The following is a 24,900-nucleotide window of genomic DNA, read 5'->3' as shown; positions in this document are numbered from 1 at the left end:
GAATTATGACAGGCAGCATGGTGGCAGCTTCTGAGGACCCCTGAGGTGTGAGGCCCCTTTCATTTGAAAAGGTTGAAAGGCCATAGCACTGTCCCTGCCTTTTGCTACCCAGGGCCCTGCACATCCTAGAGTCACCCCTTCTTGCACTCTTTCCCAGAGAGACAAGTTCGGAAGGAGAAAGGAGACACAGGAGCAGTTCAGTAGCTGGTCTCACCGATGTACAGTGCATACACCACTAGATGGCAGGAGTGCCTCGCTACTCAGATACATACATAACACAAAGCACTACAGTCAAATTCTAAGTGGCAATTGTGAGGAATTCGACCATCTGCACAAAGGGTGTGCACTCGCCTGGGCTTTTTTGATATTTTTTACGACAATTGAATGTTGGTAGATCAACCTCAGAAAAAGTGTGGGGCTAATCACCACACATAGACCCATGTACTCTGGGTGAATACACTCTACAGGTGCTGCCCCCCACACCCGTCCTAATTAGAGTACATAAAAGCACATCAGGAGGAGGAGGGTCAAACCTTCCTCCGGCCATGGCCAGCCTAATTAAATATCAAAGGCTCCATGGATCCACCCTGTACATTGTCAGTTCTGTTGGTGGCAGCGCATACTGATGAGAGTTAATTGAAGCAGGCCTGGAAGAAGCCTGGTCACAGAACTAACAAAGGACAGGAACACCAACACCCCTTTGAGATGCAACTGTGTCAACCTGAAGCCAGCTCCTGCCATAAAGGATCAATGACAGTGAGCTGTCATGTCTGGTAGATATGTTTACAGTAGGCAACCCCCAAAGGGAGCCCCATTCAGAGGGTAGAAGTATGCGACTTGATGGAGACAGAAAGTCTGTTCTCGCTACAACTTAAAGAGAATCCTGCGCTTTGTTAAGGAACTACAGAGAGCTCAATTAACCAGAGAGACCCTTTGATCCACAACAGACAGGAAGAAGGGTGGGACTTAGTAGTACATGTTTTCACCCCTTTACCTTTCCTGTTGTAAAGCAGGCTGGTTATGACCTCACACATAACAGAAGATTGTTGGCAGGGACCCAGGATTGGTTCATTAAGGTAGTCTTAGCCTGCACCAATCACTGGGGCCCATTTGGCTTTAAAAAGAGGGTTGCCCTTCTTTTGGCAGATTAGTGAAGACTTTGTAAGGAGTAACAAGAAGGAATCATTTCGACCCTGGCTGAAGTTACAGTCTGCCTTACAGCTTCCACCAGTGAAGGAGGCCAATATTTCCAAGAGGGAAGCAAAATCCCTCCCCTAAACATCTCCCAGGGAACAGAGGGAGATACTGAATCCAGAGGACCCTCCAGAACTGTTACCCAGCCAGCACACAGTGTGCCCTGCTAAACTCTGCAAGCAAGCTTCCTAGGTGGGAAGTGCCAGAGAGTCTCTGAACCGAAAGGAGGACAAGGCTATTGCCTGCAACACTATCTTTTGCTTTGGGCCGTCTACCTTAAATAACAACACAAGCCCAGCGAAGAAGCTATGAGGAGTGCATCAACAAGCATCAGCTAGCGTCCTTCTGAAAGGACATTTATGAGACAGTTGAGCCTCTCGAACTGCAACCGTTGTGGGTTGTATATGGTAGTGTGCTAGAACTGTCTGTAATAATAATAAAGTAGATATTTTTATACAACAATTTGGTAATAATTGTATTTTCGCTGTGTTGCAACTAACCAATGATCCACAGCCTTGCAGAGATAAGCCTGCATTTACCTCCACATTACCAAAATTGGACAAGGAGGTTTATAATTGATTTGTGTTACCAATCTGTTTGGATCCCTTCTGGTGAACTAGAGGTGTGGCGCTGATTGATGGTTTAGAAACCGATATTCATCCCTGAACCCCTGGTGCCCCATAAGTTGATTTGTCACAGGAATATTTATTGGTTTTGCTATGTGTTACCCTTCTCAGGCTCAGCGACCTTAGTCTTTTTCTTCCCTCTACACCCGAGCTTTTAGAGACTTTTACCTTCAGTAGCCTGCCAGAGGCGGATTTACTACTCGGATGACAGACAAAAGGCGAGCTGGCCTTGCCGTTTCCTGGTCCGACTCCTTCCCATCTCATCACATCAGCCACAACACACATGCCCACCTCCCTCCTTGCTGGCAGTCAGGCACATTGGAATAACAAAGAGCAGCTTTAGCGCTCACGCACAGGGCCCAGTTAAACATTTGCCATGGCTCGTGGGGAGGTGATTTCAATATGATTGAGCCCCCTTGCCTACATTTAGAGGGTGGACAGAGTAGGCAGGCACCCTTGGGTTGCTTAAATAAGAATGATTACAAAGGAATGCCCTTTTATCTCACGGGGCAGGCAGCCAAAAGCCAGCTGAAACACTAAACTGCCACTGAAAACTTTGTAATTGCTCTGCCAGCAAAGTGTTAACGCAGATGAAACCAGAGTAAAAGGCAAAGAGGTGTAAACACTGCTGGGCGCTGCTATCAAAGGCAGTCTGAAACCTGCTGCCAATCACACATTTAAAGTCTTCAGTTAAGGCAGTGGTCTTCAATCTAGCGGGCCCAAAGGATATCAGCGGGGGGCCCAGACTATTTACAATAAGATTAAGATTAATGTTTTTTATTATAAAAAAGAATTGAGGTGACTTGTTTTAATAAAAAATACAAGCAGTAGAAAATCTGCCTATATTTTAAAGAGCCTGGGCCCCCCTCTGAACATCCTTTGGGCCTCCTGGTGGGGGAAAACGCCTAGGTAGAGGGACTTTTATCTACTGGGGGGCGAGGAGATTGGCTTGGTATGAAAAAGTTTAAATGCCACTGAGTTAAAGTGACAGCAGCAAGAAAAGGGCAGCCTGTAACATGCCCACAAGGCAAAGTGCACATGTAATGCTATGAAGAAATATGTTGCTGTGCCAAAATAGGGGCAGCTGCATAGGTCCCCCCTCCCTGAGGCTCTAGAACACAAACATAGCACAAGAAATTCACAACACTGCGGTACTGTTGGGTATACAAGTCACTCATGTGTTCTAATTTGTCTTCCAGACCTGTCCAGCAAAAGATACACAGAACCCTAATCTGCAAGATATGGATTGACATGAGCAGTAGTGACATCACAGTAAATATCATTACAAGCAATGACATCAGTCTTCAGTACTCTAGGACACCTTTGGTAAAGACATTAAAAGAAGTTTTTAAGTGTAAGCCAAGAGAATAATATGCTGTGCAATATATAAATATTCACTATCATAAATACATAACAACTGAAATGTTTAGTAAACCATGAGGGTTTTCTTCATAGCAAAAATTGCAAACTAAATCACTTCTAACGCCATTCAATGTCAGCAGAGCAAGCAAACTGAGATTAAAAGATTTGCCCTGGATCACACATTTTGTTAAAGTGGTGAAATCAGTATTTGGACCCACACTTTGAATTAAGCAGTTGACTACATATATTCACAGTGATCTGTCACATACATATTTTTTATGGTTTGGGTTTCCAAAAACGAAATTATTAGTTGTTCTATCAATGCCTTGAAAACTACACAAATCACAAAAGGAACGAACCTGACATTGCATATATTGTTATAGAAATAGGTCAAGCAAAAAGACATGTGTATCTTTATTTTCACTACCTTGAATGTGCAATAGAGGTAGTAGCTTGCAAAATAATGTGGACCTAAAAATATAATTTGGTTTTTAAAAAGGTATGCACAGTGACGGAGAATTCAATATAAGGTAACATGCTTGAGCCATCATTTTACACAGCATGCAGCATTAGGCTCCCCTCTCATGTATTATCACCAACCAATCACACCTTTTAAGGGACAACATTCCTTACCCGGGTGCCCCTGTGTCTGGATCATCAACCTGTGGTAGCCAATGTATTACATTTAGAAGTGTTTTCAAGGGTAGCTAATTTATTACACTCGGAATATTTCTGAGGATAGTCAATGTAGTGTACTTAAATGAAAAATGAATTGTGAGGGGAGACAATGTACTAACCACCCCTGCCTCCTCTCGAACATACCTGATAAGTACCACACACGCCCTTTGGCCAGCTAAACTACACACGAAAAACACAAAACACACATTCAACACAACTAACATTTGCAAACAACTAACAATCCCAGACAGTGGGCCTTACCCCTCTGGATACAAGCCAGTAAACACACCCCAACATGCACAGACATCAGTTTCTCCTGGTACAACCTCTATGCTATCCCTCTCCCCTCAGTAATTCACTCCGCCCTCTTTCTTACAGAGACACGCGAGCGCCTGGAGACCATACTAATGGTGTGCGGTACAAGTCAACTTAAAATAACATAACATTGGCCTTGTTGCAAATGTGGCTGACTGTTTGGGTGCCAGAATTAGGCCTAACCACAGGGCTCTTAATCCCCCACACCACATGGTGTGGATTCTACACATTAATTTCCCTGTGTGTGGTGAACTACATTTAATGATTTAGTGATGCGTGTGCTTTGGTTTCACAGGATATAATTATGGTGTCAACTGGAGAGGCTGGGCTTTTCGCGTTCCAAGCAGTGCATGCCTTTCATGCAGCCAGCAATCACAGGACCACACAAGCACCCGAAATCCCAATGACTTCTCAGAGTAAACCTTTAAAACAGAGGGGACTTCACTTCATTATGACGTACTCTTGAGCAGCAGTAGTCTCTCGGTGTTCATGGTTAACATATAGGACAAACGTTCTGTTTTGGAGTGGTATATAATGATGATGCATTAATAAAACATTAACTTACTAAAAAACAGAATTGGGTAAATAATTGCTATATTATAATGCTGTGTATTTTTGTTGCAGGTTTTACATTAGAAATACAAACAACATATCTCTACATTTACTGTTACTTTGATATATTACGTTGTGCCTTTTAATTAACTCAATTTATATTTGTATCTTGGATTATTGGTTAGCAAGTATTATAATGGTTAATTGTTGATGATTAGATCCTGTATTTATCCATTAAAAAGCCTAATAAAAATAAATTGCTTAATAAAAAAAAATAAAAAAAATAAAAATAAATACAAACATCTTTTTTTTACAAACAAATCAAATGAGCGCGGATATCATCTCGGGAGGATAGCTCAGGAGCAATGTGCTCGCCTTGAAAGCATAACGACACAAAGCTACACGGGTTCAATCCCTGGGTCCACGCTTAGAAACCTCCGGCTATTAAGCGCGTTATAAATAACCTATAATACCATTTCATACAATGATTTACTGCACATGATTTTTTATAGTGCAGCTACTGAATATTTTGAGTAGTGTTCTTTAAATATTTTTCTTAAACTAGCATCATCAAGGTAATGTTAATGTTAAAGGATATTTATACCGCACACTATCACCACCGAAGTGGTCCTGTGGCGCTCAAGTGAGTGTATCTAGCGGGCACACACCCAACCAGGTGGCTATAAAAGTATTGTCCCAGAAGTATCTTTTATTTAAACAAATGGGTCCAAGCGGTGCGCTTTAAAGCTCAACCTATGGCTGAAATTCGAGAACATCAAGCTATAAGATCCATGAGCAGTACTATAGAGGAAGCAATGAAATATGACTCTACTGTAGATATAAGGTAATTGACAGTATAGAGCACAGGGGCATTTCACCCCAGCAACACATACATGTGTACCACAAACACTGGATGCATGGTGGACAAATACACATTTGTGTCACGCCAATTAAGCAGTGCGCGCTAAATTGCATCCCTTCCACCTTGGGAACATGTCAAATCATATATTGTAATAGCTGGCCAGTGCTGTTCCTCTCTGCAGCTGTGGATCTTGGAACACAGGTCCAGAGTGTGCCAGTGCTGGTGTGACTCATTGCAGTGTGGGTGCTGCTTGGGGAAGGTTTTTTTTTTTAATTTAAGACAATAAAGAAACCTTGTTTTGAAGAATCAAAACATGAAAATGCCACGACTTATAGACCCCAGACCTTCCCCTTGCCGTGACAATGGCCCCAGAGCTACTCATATCACAGACTATGCCCCTTGAACTTCTCTGATGTGTCCATTGCCCCTGAACGGCCCGTGTGATATCCATTGCGTCAGATCTGCCCTTTGTCATGCCCATAACCCCTATTTTTCCAATTTCCACAGGCCTGCCTGTGTCACGTTGACTGCCCCCAAAACTGTCTCTTGCAAGTTCCATTTCCTACTTTAACACCCAGAGGCGTAGCCAAGATTGTCTAGCAAATGGGGCCTGAAGCTAATGTAGTTGGACCCACTGCACTGACCAAAAGATCTGTAAATGCCCACACAGCGCTTCTGACTGGACATTTACAGATTTTGGGTGGGTCTAGCCCCTCAGGCCCTACCCTGTCCATGCCTCTGGAAAGCACTTGTTAACATGGAGTTAAAAATAATGGCAGCCCATTGTGGGTTCCATTCACCCCCTGACCCCCACTGGGCACCCTTTTTTCCCTCCTCAATGTCCCTTTTCCCCACATTAGGACCTGCCTTTACACACCCCACCCTCCACAATTCACGGCCCTCTTCCCCCATGACACCCTCCCCAGGCCTGACTTATTCCCTGCCTCCCCAGGGCCCACTTTATCCTACATCCCCAGGTCTCTCTTGAGCTACCGCCACTCACCCAGCCCCTCCTCCTCTCCACAGGGACCCAGTCATCCGGCCCTACCACCCCTGCCATCCCCCCCTCCTCCTTTACCCTGCACTTCCTCGCCTCCACAGTCCCGCCTCTCTGCTTTCTTCCACCCTCACCTTCACCAGGTAACCTACTCCATGCCCCTCTAGACAAGTCACCCAGGCCCTTCTCCTCTCCACAGGGACCCAGTCATCTGGCCCTACCACCCCCTTTAGCCTGCCCCGCCTTGTCCTTTACCCTGCACTTCCTCACCTCCACCCTCCCTTTACCATTGAACTCTTTTCATAACCACTGAACCTTTTAGGAGGAGTGTGGGTACCGACAACTGTAAAAGTAGATTACCCAACTATTCTGTTTATGTGCCAAAAGTAGGACTCGAACCCAAGCAACCAGCACTGTAACGCAAGCACTTAACCTCTAAGCTACTGCAGTTAGCTGGTATTTGGTGGAGCTTGGGGGCCAGATGTTCTGATGTTCTTTCCTCGTTGGCTTAAGTGAACATGATTCACAATGCAAATGTGTATGCTCACAGGGGCTTGCAGGAGAAAGATATACACGCCCAAAAGCTACCCTCAGAAGCACAGCCACCAATGCCTCAAGTGGTAAGTGCTTGGGCTTGGAATGCTGGAGACCTGAGTTCGAGTCCCATGTCTGGTATCTCCGTGGGATGTTTTTTTTTTTAAAAAAAAGGTTTTATTTAAATGGGTATGCATTGCGCTGTGTGATCAGATAACAGCTAATGCCACTTCAATAACTGCATTCCCACTAACAGTTGTGCCTTTGTTTTCTGAACTCTGGCCTTGGTAACACCCATACAAAAGCATGTCTCTCTGGCCCCAACTGACTGTGAAAAATGAGGGGAAAAAATGTAATCTAAGGGTCATGGTTGATGAGATAATTACACTGGGACTCAAACAGGACACCTTCTTGAGGTGCTTTGAGGTGACCACCGGCCCCTGCATAGCAAGCAAACCTGTATGAACATCTCACCAGCAACTGAATGTGTCGCCTGTAGGTTACACCTAGGAGGCTGCAGTAGGTGCATTAAACCATTGGGCTGTTCACCCTTCTTCCTCTGAGAGCAGGAAACTGAAGTTCCATATTGCCTTCCTTTGGCACATTACATCTATCTTTCACCCCAATGAAGAGGATGTTGTGCTTCACAGAGAGATGATAATCATTATGAGGTGTGAGCCACTAATAGCTAAGCAGGTCAGTTAAATCTTTGCCTTTGTCATTGGGGTGTATTGATATGCGCAGATCAGTCTTTTGTCCTCTGCTACTCCATGCTTTCTTATTGCTGCTTCTTCATGATTTTTAAATGTAAACACTCTGTTCTCATAAGTGAAAGCTTTGAAAGACTGTTGCTGTAGCAAGCCTTTCTCACTCTTTGCCCTGTGGGTGAGAGGGCTGCTTTCTGCCTTCAACTTCCTCACTTTTGGAGTGACTGGCTCCACCACTGACAATCAGGTTCTAATCCTGGAGGGAAACAGGCAGAGGTCAGTGCCCTGCGTCCTCCACGCGTCCCTAATGCTCCCAAATGCGACCACAGTCCTTACGGGCACAGCCCTATGTCCTATGCAGCCCCTCTGGTGCAGCCACCCACACAATTTGGGGTTAGAATCTGTGCTCTTCCACATAGGCCTGACCACCTAGGCCCCAGAAAGTGTCACAGCTTACTTTGTAAACCTTTTTGTTTTTTTTTAAAAACAGTTTTTATTAAATTCAAACAAACAAAACCAATACAAACCAAAACTCGCAGTGCAGTTATCACTAGTACAATTGTGCACAATGTTCTTCGCATAATTCAGTCACTGCTCCCCTTATCCAACCCCCCCCTTGCAAGCATATTCATTCCAGTCACTCTGTATCCGCCCCGCGTAGCAGGGTTTCATTTCTCGCGGATTCTGTCCGATCTTGTATCGTTCCAAATAGTTCCGCTATCAACAATCTCCATGCCATCAGGGTTCCCATTTGTTCCTCTCCCCCAATGTTACTTGCCTCTTGCCACACCGTGGTCTCTGCCTACGCCCACCTCTGCAACCCTTTCCACCACACCTCCACCTGTGGCCTATGACAGGTCTTCCATTCCATGGCAATCCTTGGTTTTGCTAGCACATACGCTAGATGTTTTAGTTTATTGACATGTTTAAGTTTCTGTGATCTGGGGAACCCCCCAGGTAAGCAGGCCCAGGCTGAATTTATGACAATAGTGATCCCCTTTTCCACAAGTCTCCACGCCACTACACCCCAGAAGCGCTCAATTACCGGGCATGACCAGAACATGTGTACCATGTCAGCCTGTTCCTCGTCGCATTTAGGGCATGTTTGTCCTCCTGCATTTTCAAACCTAGAGATCCTCAGGGGTGTCATGTATGCCCTGTGCGTAACATATAGTTGTATCAGTTTTAATCTTGCGTTTCTGGACACCTTCTTATGGTACCCCAGGGCACGTTCCCACATCCGGTCCTCTATCGGAGCTCCTACTTCTGCTTCCCAATCTATTCTTAGTTGTAGTAATTCTTTCCCAACTTTAGACGTCATCATTTTGTACGATCTAGAGATCTCATGCCCACCTTCTGCAACATCATATATCTTGTCTATGGTAGTGTCTAGTTCTTCTTCTAGTATCGTTTCAGGCCATGTTTTCTTAATTCTCTGCACCATTCTAAGATATGTGATATATTGGCCCAGGTGTAACCCCACCTCCTCTCCCAACTCTCCAAAATTTATGATAGTCCGCTCTCGCCAAATATCTCCCATCGTTACCAGCCCCACAGATTCCCAGTGGTTCCTAATTTTCCTCCGTAGCTGTTCATCTCCTCCTGTCAGTGCAACCAACGGTATCTGCGGGGAGCATGGGATTGGGTTTTCCATCATCTGACATGCCCAGCGCCACATCTTCCATCCAAGCATCATCATTTTAGGGTGCTCTTTCATTTCTGTTTTTGGCAGCCAGATCATCTCTTTTAGATAGAATGGGGCACAATCTTGACCAAACAGCCTGGATTCAGGGGTCGATTCATCTGAGAGGCATTTGGCGACATATTGCAGTTGACCCGCTACATAACAGACCTGGTAATTAGGCAGTTTCATTCCACCTTTTTCGTAAAAGTTCTGCAGCTTCCATAGTGCTACTCTGTTCCTGGTGCCATGCCATAGGAAATCCCTGCACATGCTGTTAAGTCTAGTGTAAAACTTCTTAGGTATCAGGTAGTGAATGTTCCCAAAATAATGCAGGAGCCTTGGCAAGACCACCATCTTGAGCATTGCCCCTCGTCCCATCATTGCTAGAGGCAGCTTCACCCAGAATTTCATACACTTCTCAATTTTCCCTACGGCTACTTCGGTATTGTGCCTATGTTCTTCTTCCACTGTGTGGTAAACATCTATCCCAAGATACCGAAAAGTACTAACAGCCAAGGAGTCTGCAGCACCGGCAACCGTCTGACAGGGATTCCCCGATAGTTCCCCAGCGGGAAGATGATAGATTTCTGAGGATTCACTGCTATGCCCGACAACCCCGCATACCTCTCCAACACCTCCAGGATGTACTGGAGATTCTCCTCCGGGTGTCTTAGGTACAGTGGCAAATCATCTGTGTACAGTGAAATCAAGTGTTGCTCCCCTCCCACCTCGATGCCTATAGGTTCATACTGTTGTCTGAGGTATATCGCCAAAGGCTCCAAAGCTAATATGTATAACATAGGGGACCATGGGCACCCCTGTCTGGTGCCTCTTCCTAGTTTCCATCTTTCAGATATAACCGCTTCTGTTTTGACTCTGGCCAATGGTTCACTGTATAGCATCTTTGCCCATCTTATGTATCCAGACCCCATACCATAACCTGCCAAGGCCGCCAGCAGCCATGGCCATTTAACAGAATCGAAGGCCTTCACAGCGTCTAAGGACACAATTGCTATTTCACCCTCATTCCTGCTCACCCATTCAATAACCCGATGAAGACGTCTGTGATTGTGAGTTATGTTCCTATTCGGGACATAGCCCGTCTGGTCGGGGTGTATTAGCTTGCCAATGACTCTTCGCAATCTATTTGCCAAGACAGCCGTCAATATCTTACTGTCTTGGTTCAGCATTGACACTGGTCTGTAAGAGCCACAGCAATGCCCAGGTTTGTTGGGCTTGGGAAGCAGTATTATAATCTCTTCTCTGAGCGACTCTGGCAGCCGTCCTGCCTCAAACGCTTCATTTAGCATATTCAACATCGGGGGGAACACCTCCGCTTTGTAAACTTTATAAAACTCACTTGGAAACCCGTCTGACCCCAGGGTCTTACTAGTAGGTAGCTGCCTTACTACTTCTTCTAACTCCTCTAAGGTAATCGGTGCATCTAGCTCCTCCCTTTCTTCAGCACTTATTGTAGGCAGACCTATGTCTTCTAGTGTTTCTGTTATTTCTTCATAATTGCTTCCCTCCTCATCCCCGTAAAGTTTCCTATACTATTCTGCAAACTCCTGATTCACTCCCTCCTGGGTGTCAACTACACTGCCATCTTCTCTTGTTATCATCCTAATGGTGGGTCTGGGGATCTCTCTCTTATATAACCATGCCAAGAGCCTCCCTGTTTTATCTCCTCCCGCATGCTGTCTTTCAATGTATTTTTTATAGTTGAGGTTGCACAGTCTGTCCCACTGCTCCGCACATGTCTGTTGTAATTTAAGAATCAACTCCATGTCCCTTCCAGTGACCTCTCTATCCCTCAGCACCTTTTGCAATTCCCTTTCTGTCTCCTGTAGATCGGCCAGGATCCCACCTTGCAGGCCTTTAGATTTTGCTATGGCTACGCCCCGCATCACCACCTTGAAAGCTTCCCATAGCGTGCTCGCTGAGTCCACACTACCCGTATTCACCTCAAAATAGTTTATAATCTCTTCTCTTATGTCTTCCCTGAAGAGGGAATCCTTAAGTGGCTCTGTCCGAAGCCGCCATGTTGGAATCCTTGCTCTCGGGGGGCAGTACTGCCAGCCGATAACCAGGGGCGAGTGATCTGAGTGGACCCTCGCCTTGTACTCTGCCTGCGCCGTTTCCATCAGTATGTCCGACATGGCAAAGACATAGTCTAGCCTCGTGTGCGACTGTTGCGGGGTGGAATAGTGTGAGTACTGCCTTTTTGGGGATGTTTTGTGCTCCACACATCTGCCAGACCAAAGTCATCTAGCAGCATCTGTAGCGCTTTAGCCGCAGGGGCGGGTCTATCCATCTTCCGATCCGATCTATCTATCCTAGGGTTTAGCACACAGTGAAAATCCCCACCACAGATCACTGCACTCCCCATACACATACTAACATTAGTACTCAGGGTCCTAAAATATGTTGCTGTATTCTGGTTTGGGGCATATGTATTCACAATGCTTATCTCCCTATTCTCCACCAATCCCCTCAATATAACTATCCTCCCGTCTGTTTCCGCAGTTTCCTGCAACAAGTGAAATGGGACATGCGGCGCCACACATGTGAGCACCCCTATAGCATAGGCAGAATATGTCAAGCCCGTCACAACCCCTTTCCATTTTTTCGCAAGCGTTCCCAACTTTTCTCGTGTCAAGTGTGTCTCCTGCAGCAGTGCAATATCTATCTTTTGTCTGCGCAGGTACAACATAACCTTGTTCCTCAGGCCCCTGACATTCCACGTAATTATTTCAAGGTCCCCCATGGCTTGTTGGAATCCCCATTTTCCCTTCCATCATTGCAGTCCAGTTCCTTCTTCCAATTCTGTTTATATAGGCTCGCTCCCCTGTTTAAACTACCCTCAACCACAAACACCCCAAACACCCCTCCTCCTCCTCCCGTCACCCTTCCCTTCCCCAACTTTGCCCCCCCCCCAACAATTGCCCTGCTCCATTCCAGGATCTCAGGCCCCCCGCATCTAGCCCTTTCCGGCAATAGCCTGTACTTGAAGCTCAGTGGGGTGAGGTAGCCCTAATGACTATCCTGCTACTTCTACTACTACTTGGGGGGTAAGGTGCCTGTGTTCTGCCGCTCCTATTTGCCACAATATTACAACATGCTAATATCCAGTTTGGTAATACGCTCAAGGCTCTATATTCCAGTCCAATGCGCTTCAATAGAATCAAGGATATCATAACCTAGCTTCCACATCTCTCATCGCCACTCATCTCTTAGTGTTCGTGTCGATTCTCTACTGGGATACCTCACAATGTGATATACCAGTATGCATAAATTGTTTTAGTCACTTATCTTGTTCTCCTTGGGCTTGTCTGGCATCTTGTTCTGGGCAGCCCTGTAAGTCCACCCATGCTGCCGCCTCCTCTGGGGTATCAAAGAAAAACATTCAACTTTTGTGTATCACTTTCAGTCTCGCAGGGTATAGAAGCATATATTTGATGCCAGCCGTGCGCAGCCGTCTCTTCACCGCTACGTAGCTGCACCTTTGTCTCTGGACTAGCATCGTATAATCAGGATAAGCTGTGATATTAGCCGAAGCTCTATCATCGTACCCCCTTTCCTGAAATACTCCAATATTTTCTCACGATCTTTGTAATTCAGAATCTTGGCAATTATTGCGTGGGGAGGGGCTCCATGCTTTGGTTTCCTCGTGAGGGCTCTATGTGCACGCTCCACTGTGAATCCTTGTGAGAGTTTGTCAGCTCCTATTTCTTGCAGGATCATATTCTCGACATAGTTTGTAGGATCCTGGCCTTCTTCTCCCTCCGGCAGACCAACCACTCGAATGTTGTTCCTTCTCGCTCTCCCTCCGCCTCCTCCGCATGATTCTCCAGGTTAGCCACTTGTTGTTTTAGTATGTGGACTTCCTTCGCATTGTCAGTGCTGGTGGTTGTGGTAGTTTTGACCGCGCTTTCCAGATTGCTTTTTCTGTCTGCCAGCGCTCTGACATCTTGTCGCAGCAAGTTGACGTCTATCCCCACCGCGTCGATCTTAGCCTCTAGGGAAATCTTTAAGTCCGCCATTGCTATCCCCTAAGAATCCTTTAGTTCCGTTATGGCTGCCAATATCTGGTGATTTTCAGTCCCCGGGGAGCTTCCTGTGGGTCCGCATGCCCTCTCCAGCGTCGACGCAGCCTGGGAATGCTGCATCTTGGTGAACGCCTCCATCGTGGGCTGCTTGCTCTTGCCCTTGATCATTCTTCCTATCATATTGTGATCTGGGGCAAGCACCTCACACTGCTCTGTCCGCGGTACCGCAATGCTGTTGTTCAATTTTGCAGTGTAGTCAGCAGGTCGCCACTGGTTCTGATTATTGTTCCGAGGCGTCTGCAAGGATTCCCGCACACTGAGCAATGCGCCCGAGTGGGTTATGTCCTCCCACGTATCAGTTGGCTCATCTGCCACGCAACGCAATTTATGTCCCTGTGTATGTGGGCTTCACCGTCCATGGGCCACTCCCACACCCCATCAACCTCTGGTGCGCGAGTCTCCCCCTCACGATAGTTCAGACCAGTATCAGCCGTGAGCGGCCGTGAGCGGCCAGGGGTTCTTTGCTGCAGTGCCCTCGTCCTTATATTTCCATTAATGCGGCCGTGACTCCCCCATCAGTTGTTACAGTATATGGGCATGCTTGTCCTGCAGATGTAATGCACAGCTAGCAATTAATGTCTGCATGTATCTAGGCTCCACCTTTTACAAATTGCTCTGCACCCTACCAGCATTTAGTGCGAGAACCCTCCTCTCTTGAGCAGTTCAGTCCAATATTGGCCATACACAGTGAGGGGCTCTTAGTTACAATGCCCTCATTTTTATGTTCCATCTACATTGCCGTGCCTCCTCTCAGTATTTATTGCAGCGTAGAGCCTGACTTTTTTCCAAGCACACCATTCAGCAAGCCTCACCTCTCCTCCTCATAGTTCAATCCGGCTACCAATGTGTATAGCCATGCCCGGCCCGACAGCCCCACTTGCAAGGATGCCTTTATGTACTTCAAAAGTGCCCAGCCTGTACACATGGGATCTTTAATTCTTGCCAGCACAGTGCTCGGCGGCGGCACCGGTGACGAGTCCTTTGTTCACGAACCACTTCATTGCACAGGCCCGTGTCCCCACAGTCCCCTCACATGAGGGCGATAAGAGGCCACCCGCTTGATAGTTGCTGCTGAGCGGGGCCACACGGCTTCAAGCAGCGGCCACCCCTGCACTTATGTGCTTATAGTAAATCCGTCTTGCTTCCAATGCTCCTCCCGCTCTGTTCATCTAACGAGCCATCCACCGCTCATTCTCCTCAGTGCGCGGCCCCCCTGCTCTCGTACCATTCAAGTCAGCGGGCAGGGGGGGCCGTTCTCACGGCCGTCACAGTGATTGGGGGGGCGCACAGGCACCCAATGCCGGTCCCATTGTCTCCTGCTCACGCAGTCACTGTGCACGCTGCACGGCATACCCACTCCTACAAGCCCCACACTGCAGCACGCGGCACCGTCTTCAGTCGCTGTTGTTTCATAAGGCCATGGGTACAATGTATCCATTTCGCTTCACTGCCGGATCCATCCCACAAATCGCACAGTCACTGCAGCTGACCCTTTGTTAGTCGCCATTTTGGATACATAGTCGCAGGGCCGTCAGGAGCTTCGTTGTCACTTTCACCGCCGCTGCCCGTACAATCAGTTCAGCATTTTCAGCGATGGCAGAGCATCCCTTCACACGCCCGTGTCGTCATTTTCAGAGTTGCTTGTAAAGTTTAAGCGCATGTTGTCACGGATCTGTGTCGGATCTCTGGAGCAGCTCTTCTCAGGCACGTCCCGTTACATGGCACGTTAGCCACGCCCCCTTACTTTGTAAACCTTAGTGACGGTGGCCTAGGTGAAGAAGATCATGCTGGAATACTGATGCCTTTTTCCTCCCAGAAGCCACCCGGGAGCATAGTAAAATGAAGGGGTGTTCCTGCTCAGTGCCCTCTGTTTACCCTCTGCCTAAGTGACATTAGTTCTGTGCTCTCCAGGCAAATATATCCATTCGGGAGAGAGCTAGGAATAGGATGTCTCTTTCTGCAGGCACAGTGGGGCAGACTCAGAGAGCTGCATGCCTGAGACATCTTTCCTTGTCCCTCGCTCATTGTTGTGTTCCCTAACTTCTAACTCTCTGCCAGGCCAGGCCCTGTTTCTTTTACTGCCAACCCCCCGACCCCTCGTCTTCCACCTACTTCCCGCTCTATTATGACTTCTCCTTATTTGCTTTCTTCTATGGCACTTTGAAAAGGAATGCAGGCCTAACTAAGCCAGATGAAGGAAATCTACCAACAAAAGATGCATTCCTCACTTATGGGAGGTGCTGTGAGATGGGTAAGAAGGGCTGGGGTATGATTGGGTTGTTGAGTTGGGAAGCACCAGAGGCGTAGCCAGGATTGTCTAGCAAATGGGCCTGAAGCTAATGTAGTTGGGGCCCACAGCACTGACAAAGATATCTGTAAATACCCACACAGCGCTGCTGAGTGGGCATTTACAGATTTTGGGTGGGTATTGCCCCTTAGGCTCTACCCTGTCTACGCCTCTGTTAGCAGCACGTGCCTGGAACGCATTACCCTCTGAGCTTCGGTTGAATAAGCACCTGGTAGCGTTTCGAAGGTAATTGAAAACGTTTCTCTTTGAGTAACTGACTTCTGGCTCTCTTTTCCCAGGGACTGTCTCTCTGATATAGCTCCTATCCAGGTCATGTTAACTTGTTGAACCTGGATCCACTCTTCGGCCTTGATGGCTTTTGTTGTCCCGTGTCACATTGTCAATTGTGTCTGTGTATTCACCCTGGTGCCTGTGGGCTTTCGACACGATATCAAAAAATAAATAAAATGAAAAATGAAACATAAAATTGCTAATGTCACGTATTTGCACATACAACTGCCCCATGCTGGCTTCACTGCGTGGGCCAGTCCCATATGAACACAGACATAAAACCCCTGCCTCCCTTCGCCCCCCCACACACACAGAAACATGTTGTCTCCCTTGATCTGGTTCCCATCATTGCCCACATAGGTGTAGGCACGCCACACATGGGCTAGGTTGAGAGCTCACACAGTTCAACGCTCGACTCCTCCCTGAGCGGGGCTGGAAGCCTAGCGCTGCTCAAGGTGGCAATCACTCCATGCTGGAGCCTCCCTTGTGCATCAGGATTGGATTGGATCAGTGAGCTGGCCCCACCTCCAGCCCGGGACAAGGAGTGACATAAAAAAAGGACAAAAGCTATTCAGTCTTCCGGAGGCACTGTATCAGGTGCGCATAGGAGAACATAATACTGCTGATGTTATTTGGCAGCCCTCGGCTGTGTGACACCCTACACTATGCGGAACATGGATGAGTGGTAGGGGCACACTTAGTGCACTTCGGCCCCTGATCCATGACCAGTAAAGTTCAGGGCTTCCAGAATCCTTCTGCCCCAAATGAACTCGCTGAACTTCGATGTTGGTCCAGTAAAATAGAATGCCCCTCAACAACCAAGTTAAATTAGTGAAAGCCCAGCATCTAACCACGGTTACAGTGTGAGCAGGACAAGTGAATTTGCAGTCCATCACTTCAGGCTGCGGAGAGGGAGCTCTACCCACCTGGCCAGTAGCGAATTGATGTAGTCTGGGGTCGTCTCGTCCGGGCTCAGAGGCGGGGAGGTCACAAATGCAGCTGCCTTTGCCCAATTCTTACTCCAGTAGTGTGTGCCGTCTGTGCCAAGGCTGGCAGTGATCGGTTCTCCATACACCACGCTGCCTGCGGCGGAAGAATAAAAGGGAGAGGGGTTAACATAGACTCTGCGGAGTGGAGAAGGCCTGAGCTAGATATCAGCCCATGCAAGGAATACATACAGTTGGTTGTAGGTCAACTGGTAGAATTTAAATGGTCGGCAGGACAAATGGTCGACACCAAAAGGTCGACAGGTCAAATGGTCGAATGTTTTATTTTTGTTTTTTCACATTTGTTTTTTTTTGGGGGGGGGGGTCCCCCTCCCAACCCACTTTTTTTTGCTAAAATCCCCTTTTTTTCCCTAAACGAAAACCTAAAAAAAAATATAACTAAAAAAAAAATGTGACCATTTGTCCTGTCGACCAAATTGTGTCGACCGTTTGTCTGTCGACCATTTGTCAATCGCCCATTTGACTAGACACCCATACAGTTGCGCCACCCAATTTATTGCAACAGAGGATCTGTTTGCACAACAAGGTGTGACTATGAATTCTAACAGCTGATTAATCCCTGCAGCTGCGCCTGCGGTGGAACACTTGCAAGGACAAATGTACAGATGCGCACTGGGCTGTAAGTAAACAGGGAGATTCCCTGATAGGCCAGGTCCTAGGTAAGGCCGGCCACGGTGGGGAGGAGTTAGTCGATGTTAAGGCTTGACTCTGTTGCCATCTATTGGTAGCCTCCCAAAACATTCTTTTGGAGAAAAAAATGGCCTGCCCCCTCATCTTCAGGAGAGTCTTAAAGTCGAGCAGTTGCTTTAGCAGGAAAGCTGCAATCAGGATGCATGTTATGCAGTGGATTAAGTGGGATGCTAAATTGGCGGTCAGGCGGGTTCTCATTAAGGGCGTGGCCTAAGTATTTGTACTTAGGCCACGCCCCCTCACGAGAGCCCCACCCTTGTCAATGGCGGAAAGGGAGGGCTGGGGAAAGGCTGGGGCACACTGGCATCATTACCTTTAGTGCGGCCAGCCACTCTGGCTGGGAGCAGCAAAGGTATGACACCATTGTGCCGCAGATCTGATACGCAGCAGGCAGCCCTTTCACTCAAGGTGGCGTGTGGTCAAAAACAACGGGCTCCTTGAATAAAAGGGCTGCCTGCTGCATGATGACTCTGTACTCTGAAACAGGAGGAGGGCTGAAGGGCCCTGCCTCTCCTTTTGTTTCCCAATAAAGAGTCATCACGCATCATGGTGCCTCGTTTCAAAGGTTTCATGCTGCATAATGACTCTTTACTTGCAAACAAAAGGAGGAACTAGGCCTTGCGGCCCTCCACCTGTTTTGGAGTTTAGGGTCATCTAGTAGCCGTGTAGGAGAAGCCACTGTTACACTGGCTGTCTGCAGATGTCAGTACTTCCAAAGTGCTAACACCTGCAGGCAGTCTGTGTAACTGTGCAGAGCTTCAGCTAGACGGCTGCCCGAGGTGTCGGCATGACTGGGGGGTAGCCCCGGCTTACTTTAAGCCCTGATGGTATATCACTTTCTAAAGCTTTTAGAAGAAATGTTGCAGGGAAAATAATCTGAACATCATTGCAGCAGCTTTTTTACGGTAGTGAGACTAAGAAATTGTAGATAAAAAGACCATTACATCCTTCAAGGGGAAACTTGGATATCTCTGTCATGAGTTGGTGCAGAAAATAAAATATAATTCTGATTGCGGCCCAGAGGCTTTAGCGCAGAAAGGCCACGTACCCAATACTGCCAGCAGGACACCGGCGGCAGGACATCGCTGGGAGAGGCAGTCGTTAAGGTGCGAGGCAGGTAAGTGATGTGGGTGGGAGTAACACAGGAAGGGGAGGAGCAGAGAAGAGCGGGGTGAGGGAGATGGAGCATGGGTTGTGGTGCCGTGCACAAACTAGGTGTGTGGGTGGACCCCACCACCAATTGCAAAAAGTGCAGGTAACATTGGGGACATGATATGATATTTTATTTGTATTGCGCCCATACACAATTGTTTCAGAGCACGACGAGGCAAGGGAAGGGAACAAGGGACGAACAAAACAACGATGTTAGTAGGCCCAGTGACATTGAGAACGCACAAGTGCAGGGGAAGTAAAATAGCGATGTTGCAGCAGTGTGGCCTTAGGTTGGAGGCCTGCCAGAGCCTCACTCTACAGAGTGGGGGCATTGAGCATAGACCCACATTTCTCAGGTCTGAAAACTACAGGCAACATTCTCCCTAATGCATTATTGTTTTTACATATTGGGGCACACGCGTCATAAAATGCACACGCGTCATAAAATGCAACCACAGAGATTGTGGTCTCATGCTCATATTGTGATACTTGCACAAAGGGCAGTCGTCAAACTGTTGGAACCACATGCTGTATGCTGCTTTCCAACATGGGCAAAGAAAGCATTATGCCACATGGAGGATCAAGTTCCTCACAGGCAGACAACAGACACAAATATCGATCTCCACTATTATTATAATGCCCAATTAGCATTTCGAGCCACTTTCCATGGCATGGTGCAGTAGCGTTGGGGAATGACTTTCTCTACATATGCAGAGAACACTGCCTCCCATGGTGCGGGATAGACTTAGGACTTAGTGATTAATGGAAGTGTTTTATAATGGCGCAATCCCATAGGAAAACGTTCCATGAATCAGACCCTTAGGGTGTAAGAATGTCCTTAATATCTTGGTGAAGGGTAGCCATCTCTCTAGGTTACCCTTGATGAAGGTAGGTGGGGTGCTCTGGCACCATAGTGCTCGGGAACAATAGTGTGAATGTTTTGTGAAGACGTGCGCTTCTTCACAAGTTAAACATTTGAAGCAACACTCACATCCAGAATGGAATTACTCCAGCATTTTATTCACCATCCAGTTAGTCGTCGGAACTATTTATAAGTGACAGATGTGTTTTGGCCGACACTGCTTTTTCAAGGTTATTACTACAGTTCTGATTATTATTTCCGACGTGTACCAGCAAACATAAGATATTCGCAATGGCTAATGTACATTGATGCCTGGCCATAAAGGGTATGAAAATGTTAGAGTCAAAAAAACACTCAAAGTAACCAAAAGAGGAACATACCTCGACAGTCCTTAATTTCGTATAAAGAAGTGCTAACAAAATAAATATAAAATGTGGTAGCAAACCAGATAAAAAAACAACACTGCTAAATAGGGCAACAACTCAGAGAACCTTGTCAAACTGACAATGGAATGCTCTTTGCTACAATAATTTGTATAAATATGTATGTTAAACTTGGCAAGACAGAAGGAAGTTTGAGACTCCTTGTGTATATTTTATGTTTCTATTGTTTTGTATAGAGGTTTGAATATTGCTGTCATAGTTTTGTGATTTTATGACTTAATGGAAGTTGGACATTGTTGAGAATATCTTCTGTGTTCATTATGTAAAACGGACTTGTGTTCCTAAATGTGACAACAGCCCTGATGCGGCTTTATGAGGGTGAAACTCCTCCAGTTGTTAATACATGTGGTTGATCAAATTGATGGATTACAAGCCTTTTGGGGGAGATTTCAGCTTTCATTTTTTCTCATGGCTTGTTTTACCCCTACAAGATGGTGAACTGGGGCATCTGTGGTTTGTGTGGCACTCCCAGGGCAGCTCTTGGTTCCTTATCTGCATATTCACCCTGACAGAAGTTGTAGGAGATGGAGAGGCGTGCCACGCACCAGGAGAAGGGGTTGTGTGAAGACCTGAACAATTTTGCGTATGCAGTTTGCTAAACTTGCTTTCTTCACCCCTACCTGGTTCAGTCACCATAGTGCCCCAGAGGTCGAAGTGGGTGGGAGCGGTCGGGAGCGGTGCTCCTATACTTTTTATTTTTCAGTTTCACTGTTCCTATTATTTTATTTTAGGAAGAAACCGTTCTGGAATGGATTCGTTTTAAAATAAAAGTGTAGAAAGAAGTTGAAGCTTGCACTTCAGTGCACTGCACTTACTTAACATTCCCTTAAATAGCAGGTGTCTGTGTTTGGGGGCTTTCAGTGGTGCGTTGGAGGGGCGCAGCAATGGGGTTTGTGGAGAACGAGGGTAGGCCAGCAGGGAACATAGTTCAACTAATTCTTTTTGTACACTTCGACCACTGTAATGCCCCAAATAATGGCTTTGTATGCGCAGGCTGGGTGAGGTTTGCGTAGGCTTGGGTGAGGTTTGAATAGGCTTGGGTGAGGTTTGCATATGCGTGGGTGAGGTTTCTGGAGGCTGGGATGAGGTTTGTGCAGGCTTGGGTTAGGATTGTGCAGGCTGGGTGAGGTTTGCGCAAGCTAGGTGAGGTTTGTGCAGGCTGGGTGAGGTTTCTGCAAGCTGGGGTGAGGTTTGTGCAGGGTGGGGTGACGTTTGCACAAGCTGGGGTGAGGTTTGCACAGGATGGGGTGAGGTTTGCACAGGCTGGAGTGATGTTTGAGCAGGCGTGAGTGAGGTTTGAGCAGGCTTGGTGAGGTTTGCGTAGGCTTGGCTGAGCTTTGTGCAGGCTGGGTGAGGTTTGAGCAGGCTCGGGTGAGGTTTGAGCAGACTCGGGCGAGGTTTGTGCAGGCTCGGATGAGGTTTGCGTAGGCTTGGGTGAGGTTTGTGCAGGCTGGGGCTACGTTTGAGCAGGCTTGGATGAGGTATGTGCAGGCTTGGGGGAGGTTTGTGCAGGCTGGGGTGAGGTTTGCGCAGGCTGGGGTGAGGTTTGCTCAGGCTCGGGTGAGGTTTGTGCAGGCTCGTGTGCGGTTTGGAATTACACGCCTCGATGAGTTACCTCTATCCTCGCTCTGATTGGCTAGGGTATCAGGCATAGGAAACCCCTCTTTGATACGCTTGCTGGGCTGTTTATTAGCTAAGCAGAATTCGATATATGCTGGTGTGTTTCATAAAGCTGTGGGGCCAGCTGGTGGAACAGGAACATGGCGTACCTGCTGGTTCAAAAAAGGCCCGGCTAAAGCCCTCACCTTTTTTCCTGGCTTGGGAGATGATGTCGACAGCACTCTTGCTCATGACTTTCGTCACATACAGGGGGCAGTTTGTTTGACTCGCAATGGTGATCGCTCTAAAGACGGCTTCAGCCTCAAGCTGCAATAAAAAAAAAACACATTAGACTGAGAAGTCGCCCAGTAGAAATGTTGCAAACTCAGAAGTCAAGTAACGTTAGATCTTTAGACCATCCATGCCCTGTGGCTCAAACCACGTGTTACAGACGGGAGGGACCCCCTATTCAGACGGGAACTGGGGGATAAACTAGCATCCAAAGAGTTGTTACAGTTGGGAATGGTTTTAAAAATTATTTTAGAAAAAAATAATATACAAATGAATGTGTTCATGAGATGGAGGCAATCAATAATATTAATAGTATTGATATAATATTCCACTGATACTGAATATCAACGTTTTTTTAAAATTGATGATATAGTCATAGATATGTTTGCTAGTGTTATAATATCAAATTGAAAACAGCATTAGAGATACAGATATCATTAAAAAATGCACAAAAATTAATATAGTATCAAATTCAGAAAAACATTAGCAATACAAATATAATAGAAAATTGCACAGCAACGGTCGAAAAGGCAGGACTGGTCATAAACATAACATGAAAAACATGAACAAAATAAAGAGAGCCAATTGTCATGATTAATATTCAATAAATATAAAAAATAATGTAAGTTGGTCTGCAACTGATACGTTTTTTTAGGAGAGGTAAACATACGTTAGCGTCTTCTTTAACTAAAAGGTTGACATGAAAGTATGTTTCGGCGCAAACTTAATTGACCACCTTCATCAGGAACTAAGATTCTTCTGACAGTGTAAGTTATTAAAAATACATATATATGATGTAATTAATAAAGCATCTTGAATTGTAAGGTAGTGTTTAGATTTCCTAAAATTAAGGGGTGAAGAAACCATGTGGCTCGCCGTTTGTATGTTATTTCAGGGTAGAGCGATTGAAAATGTGGCAGTTCCTTGACTGCAAAGCAGTAGAGCTCAAGAGCATAATTTAGAATCTAGAATATAAAATATATGGTATTTTGAGAATGACATTGAAATATACAATGAATATGCATATAGCATATCTATGGTCACGCTGGCGTGTATTGACGTGGTTCTATGAACCTTTCCCACATTTTTTTTTGCCAAATGGTGCACTTTTTGGCAGCAATACAGCCTTTTGCGACAGAAAGAAACTGCAAACCCATTCTACAAAAATGCATTCAGCTAAAGTGGGCTAGACCATTGGCATAGCTGCTTAGTGGCTGTAGGGTCTCACAGGATGGGAGTACGGAGTACTTTAATGGCTCAGGGATGTGCTTGTTTCTTTGTTTCTCCTGGAGAATACAAGAGGGAACCCTCATAGTATTATTTCCACTCGGTTAAAGAGTGAGGCACCTCCGATCATCCATGAAACGTGTTCTTCCCTGTAGGTCAGCATGGCATTCTCTGCCATAGTAGACAGATGGAACGAGTTGCAATTAACAATTAATCAAATGCGCCCAGGGCTGTCGACCTATAGTAAGTCTAGATAGAGAAATAAGAATGTAAGAAATGACATCAAAAAGAGAAATAAATAAAGGCTCAAGGCAGACAGGATATTTGGTAGGCATGATGGGAATGTTGGCCATTATCTGCCATTGTATTCTATGGTTTCTGCTACGAAGACAACATAGTTTGAGTGATCCTGCAGAAGAATGTCTATTTTTACAGTTGCACAACTGCCACGTGTCGCGATGTTGGATTCACACAAGTTCTCCTCATCTTACACACACACACAAGGTCCCCATCTGTGATGTAGATTACAGGCTATTCTTGACCAACCCAACTTTCCACAAAAACACGGAAAAGCCCCCCTGAAAGCCCAGCAGACTCTTATTTTATTTATTTCATTTTTTACTTTTATAAAGCGCACAAAGCAGCCCTCGGGCATCATGGCGCTGTTACAGGCAGTGCTTACTTAGTTACATGATACAGAGAAAGTACATCCAACCTGTGGTTCGTGGTTACAGTGAACTTAAAGCCTGACAGGTAAAGGTTAAGCGTGACAGGTTTACATCAGCAGGAGGGCTCTACGGTTCAAAGGTTACAGTGGAACCGGTTACCACTAATACCTTCTAAGTGCAGGTAACGAGGGGGCAAGCCCGGATGTGTGAGGTGAACTAGTTGAGGAGCCTCATTTGAGGGCTCTGCGTAAGGGACATGTGCGAGGTTTCATTCCTTAGGGGGGTTGGTAGGGCATTCTATTGTTTAGGAGCTATGAACTGTTACCCTGATTTGTATTTCAAGCTTCACAAAAAAAGGTTCAACATGCCTCCACCCGCCATCGAATTAGATACAAATGTCAAAATGGTGGCCATGTTGAAATCTCTTTGTTTTAAGTAGGAGACACCAATTTAGCTCAATACTTTCCACTTTTTGGGTTATGTTGATTAAGGTTGTGTAAGTCCCATGCCCGTCCTTTAGCACTGTTCGCCGCTATTCACTGTGAATACCATTTTTTTTTAAGTATCTCAACTGTCCATCTGTTAGGGTTTGGCTGAGTCTTACGTTTTAGAAGCAAACTAACGTCTACTTAAAGTTCGCTGTCTCCTTTTCTTCCCACCTGTTCTTCCTTCATCCTCCTGGTCAGGGATAGATTTTCACACCCAAGGAAAGGTTTATTTCGCATTTGCTCGTCAATTGCGACTGAATTATGGGAATGTGTTT

The 24,900-nt window shown here is 46.3% G+C and overlaps 1 protein-coding gene across 2 annotated transcripts in view; it reads right to left on the bottom strand.

The window, feature by feature from the left end:
• Positions 1-24,900, bottom strand: part of DPYSL3 (dihydropyrimidinase like 3) — a 406,198-nt gene that overhangs the window by 45,146 nt on the left and 336,152 nt on the right. For both annotated transcript variants that reach the window (XM_069652430.1, XM_069652431.1), the window contains exons 8-9: positions 22,158-22,278; positions 17,125-17,281 (exon numbers count right to left, since the gene is read on the bottom strand). In XM_069652430.1, coding sequence (XP_069508531.1) covers positions 17,125-17,281; positions 22,158-22,278 — 278 coding nt within the window. The remainder of the gene's footprint in view (positions 1-17,124; positions 17,282-22,157; positions 22,279-24,900) is intronic.

Source organism: Ambystoma mexicanum, chromosome 3p, assembly GCF_040938575.1.
Source record: "Ambystoma mexicanum isolate Mex_15411 chromosome 3p, UKY_AmexF1_1, whole genome shotgun sequence".
In the NCBI taxonomy this organism is placed as follows: Eukaryota; Metazoa; Chordata; class Amphibia; order Caudata; family Ambystomatidae; genus Ambystoma; species Ambystoma mexicanum.
Note: the sequence above shows the minus strand (reverse complement) of the source record. Positions and strands in the feature narration are given on the sequence as shown.